Source organism: Amphimedon queenslandica, unplaced genomic scaffold (assembly GCF_000090795.2).
Source record: "Amphimedon queenslandica unplaced genomic scaffold, v1.1 AMPQUscaffold_9890_Cont17872, whole genome shotgun sequence".
Classification (NCBI taxonomy): Eukaryota; Metazoa; Porifera; class Demospongiae; order Haplosclerida; family Niphatidae; genus Amphimedon; species Amphimedon queenslandica.
Window position 1 is genome coordinate 1 of NW_003549839.1, and position 3,486 is coordinate 3,486.

The 3,486-nt window shown below is 32.1% G+C and overlaps 1 protein-coding gene across 1 annotated transcript; it reads left to right on the forward strand.

Annotated features, from left to right (window-relative positions):
- Window positions 1–1,783: 1,783 nt before the first annotated feature.
- LOC109590530 (EGF-containing fibulin-like extracellular matrix protein 1) lies at window positions 1,784–2,432 on the forward strand. Its single transcript, XM_020006424.1, has 4 exons — window positions 1,784–1,979; window positions 2,024–2,146; window positions 2,201–2,226; window positions 2,382–2,432. Exons 1-4 carry the CDS (start codon window positions 1,865–1,867, stop codon window positions 2,430–2,432), a joined length of 315 nt encoding a protein of 104 aa, XP_019861983.1. The 5' UTR covers window positions 1,784–1,864.
- Window positions 2,433–3,486: the final 1,054 nt, after the last annotated feature.

Here is a 3,486-nt window from a genome sequence, read left to right on the forward strand (position 1 = left end):
ATGTCACATAATGATCACAAAAATTCATAGATGATGGACTAATTAATGAGTCACTACATGGTTGAAAATGATGAAAATGTATGTATCTAATTATAATAAGTAAAATAATAGCAATAAATTAATGATTACTACTAAAAAAATAAAAATAATTACATGATGTAATAACAATAAATAATTATTATCTAGATTTCTTGTTTCTGTCTGATGCTTTCTGGCATATTAGGAGGATGTGGTCTAGGAATCCTCATATATATCTTATAAGTATCATACACAAACCACTGAGCAGCTGTCAGAGTACCCACCATGGCAATACGAGGACCCAAACCCTTCCACATTCCACTGAAGCAAAGATTCTTGAAGGTCTGCCAAGGAGAGCTATATACCAACATCAGAACTGAGTTTAGAGACAACAGTGTCAAAAGGATGGCTAACTAGTGTACAGAATATCCCAGCAATGTAGCCTGAAGTAAATGTCACTGCTATCTGTGTAGGCTTGCTGAGGCTGTCTCAATGATTATGGTATCACATATTTGTAAAAAAAACTCATCATAGTAAAACCAGTCAATCCTTCTGCTGCCCAGAGTTTTGGTACACCCTGGCACAGGGTCAATGTTGTAGCTGAAAAATTTTGTTCTGAAACTATCATAAGTTAAAACTATTCTGTGTTAGATGTAAATGAATGTTCTGAGGGATTGTCAAATTGTATAGCCAGTCATATGCTTTAATACACTTGGAAGTTATAATTGTATTTGTTATGCTGGGTTTATTTTGAGCAATTATGCATGGGCATAGTAAATCAAGGTAAAAATGAGAATAATAATGCAACATAAGTGTTTATTAATTCAGATATCAATGAGTGCAAGAGTACATTGAATGGAGGCTGCTCTGATTTATGTAACAACATAATTGGTAGCTTTTATTGTTCTTGTCACACTGGTTACTCTTTGACCACTGATAAATATAACTGCACTGGTAATTTGTTAATAGTTGATAATGATCTGATTAAATTATTTCATTGTGCTTTATAGATGTTGATGAATGTTTAATATCCAATGGTGGGTGTGCATACTATAATCATCAAGAGTATATGATGGGCATGTACTCTTGATATTATTGTATCAATACAGCTGGTAGCTATTACTGTACTTGTGAATCTGATTACTCCTTGAATACTGATGGACACACTAATGTCTTGTGAAGGTATTACCGTATAGCGCTTTATTTTGGCGGCACTTTATTTTGGCGATTTTGACGTAAAATTGTAATCGGCAGTTTTTAATTTGGCAATTTTCGTGTACACGTGCATTACTGAGCATGCGCATTAATGATTGGCGGTTTTAATATTGGTGATTCTGCTTGCGAACCGCCAATCGCCAAAATAAAACTCCGCCAAATTAAAGCGTTATACGGTAGTTGATAATTTAATTATGACAATATTGTTTAGCATTAAAATATTGATGAGTGTGTGATTAATAGTGGAAGCTGTGAACAGCTATGTATCAATAGCAATGGGAGTTATTGGTGCTCTTGTCTCAGTGGATACACATTGGATACTAGCAATATGAACTGCACTGGTATAGAATGTAGCCATATACTGGTTTATCAAGGTGAAATATTTATGCGAATTTTGTGATGTGGCCTTTGTTCACAAAAATTTATGGCATGAAATATTCATTTATTTATTATTCTTATGAATGTTTGGCAAATAGAAATTTTACAAAAATACTTCACTCAAAATAAACCATTGTAAGGTATTTTTTGAATTATTGCTCATATAATTTGCATGACACATCAAAAGAAATAACCAATGCCAAAGTAGTGATTATATACTTATATTTAGATAACAATGTAATAATAGATATTGATGAATGCAATAATACAAATGGTGGTTGTCAGCAGTTGTGTACAAATACATTTGGAAGCTATTATTTGTTCCTGTAATACTAGCTTTAATCTAAGACACAACTCTTTCTGTGCAGGTAGATACTTAATTTATTACATACTGAGTATTGTTGCTCTCTAGATGTTGATGAGTGTTCTACTGGTACCAATAATTGTAGTCGCAAATGTGTCAATGAAATTGGCTCATTTCACTGTGAGTGTTTATCTGATGAGGTATTGTCTGATGATAGAGTTAGTTGTAAAGGTAAGTTTTACTTATTTGAATTCATAATAAAGCAGGTTCTTTAATATTTATTAGTAGCTGGTGGTACTTCAAATGCCAATGTGAGTCATATAATGAGGTCAATATGTTTATTATTTAATTTTTAATGTAGACTTTAAATCAATTTGAAAACTTTTTGTACTACACTTTACCATTGCTAATTATATCACTTATAGGTAGTAATCAATTTCACACATATTTTTTGCTTTGTGCATAGCAACTGCATGCCTCCATTCACGTTCATCATAATTATGAGGAAGTGATATAAACATTATGTGAAACAGTTTTTCATTTTTAGCTAATTTTATTTGCTGCTATTATACCAAGTTACCTACATGCATTTACTGTTACAGAGCTATTTTTGTAATTTTGATCTCATTTTATTTTTGTTGTTTCACTTTTATTGATGTGTTCTGAGAGCTCTCAGCTGAGTACACAATGTAAACAATTTATCAAACAACAGGGTTGAGCATTTACCAAAAAGGTATAGTCTATGCATGGCTTCTGAGAAATAGTAGTAGGGCTAGACAAATTATGCATACCAGCAAAATCTACCTCATGCTAAAATAGCAAAATTTAGTACCCACAATTAAAAGTCACTTTAAGGTAACTCACGAAAACACGAAAATTCCCACTTCAAAAATTACCAGCTATACAGCACAGCACTTAATGTGTTTCAACATCTTTATTTACTTGGAATGGCATAACTGTATTGCACCAATGCAAGCATTTTGTTGAATTAATGAAGCAACAGTATACATAAAATTGAAGAGGACCATAAAAATTGAGCTTTTGCCAATTGTGTTTGCTAACATTATTGGCAATTTCATTTATTACTATGTGTAATCATCTAGCCATAAAAGGTCAGCTGTACCCTTTGATAGCAATTATGCATGGTCTAAAGAACAGTAGAATATGAACACAGTATAAGGATATTAATACAGCCAAAACAACTGAATAAAACAATTTTGTGTTTACACATCACATCTTGTATTTATATTTCATGGAATTGAGAATTCAAAATTTAAATTGAAATGATGTCATGTGACTTGTATGAGAGTATGCTTTAAACTGACATTGAACAATCAATTCTGCCCAATGGTATCAAACAAGCAATATTGTGTTCTAGTCTTTTTCTATCTGCAAAGGCAGCAGCATCTCCCTATTAATACTACCAAGCTGAAAATAGTGTCTAGCTATAAAATGAATGTATAGTGTACCATGAATATACATGGACCAAAGTTTGTTTTCAGCAGCATAAAATAGTTAATGTCAAATACAATTTTTAGGTTCCTAATTAGTTTAGCTAACCTACAGTTAAG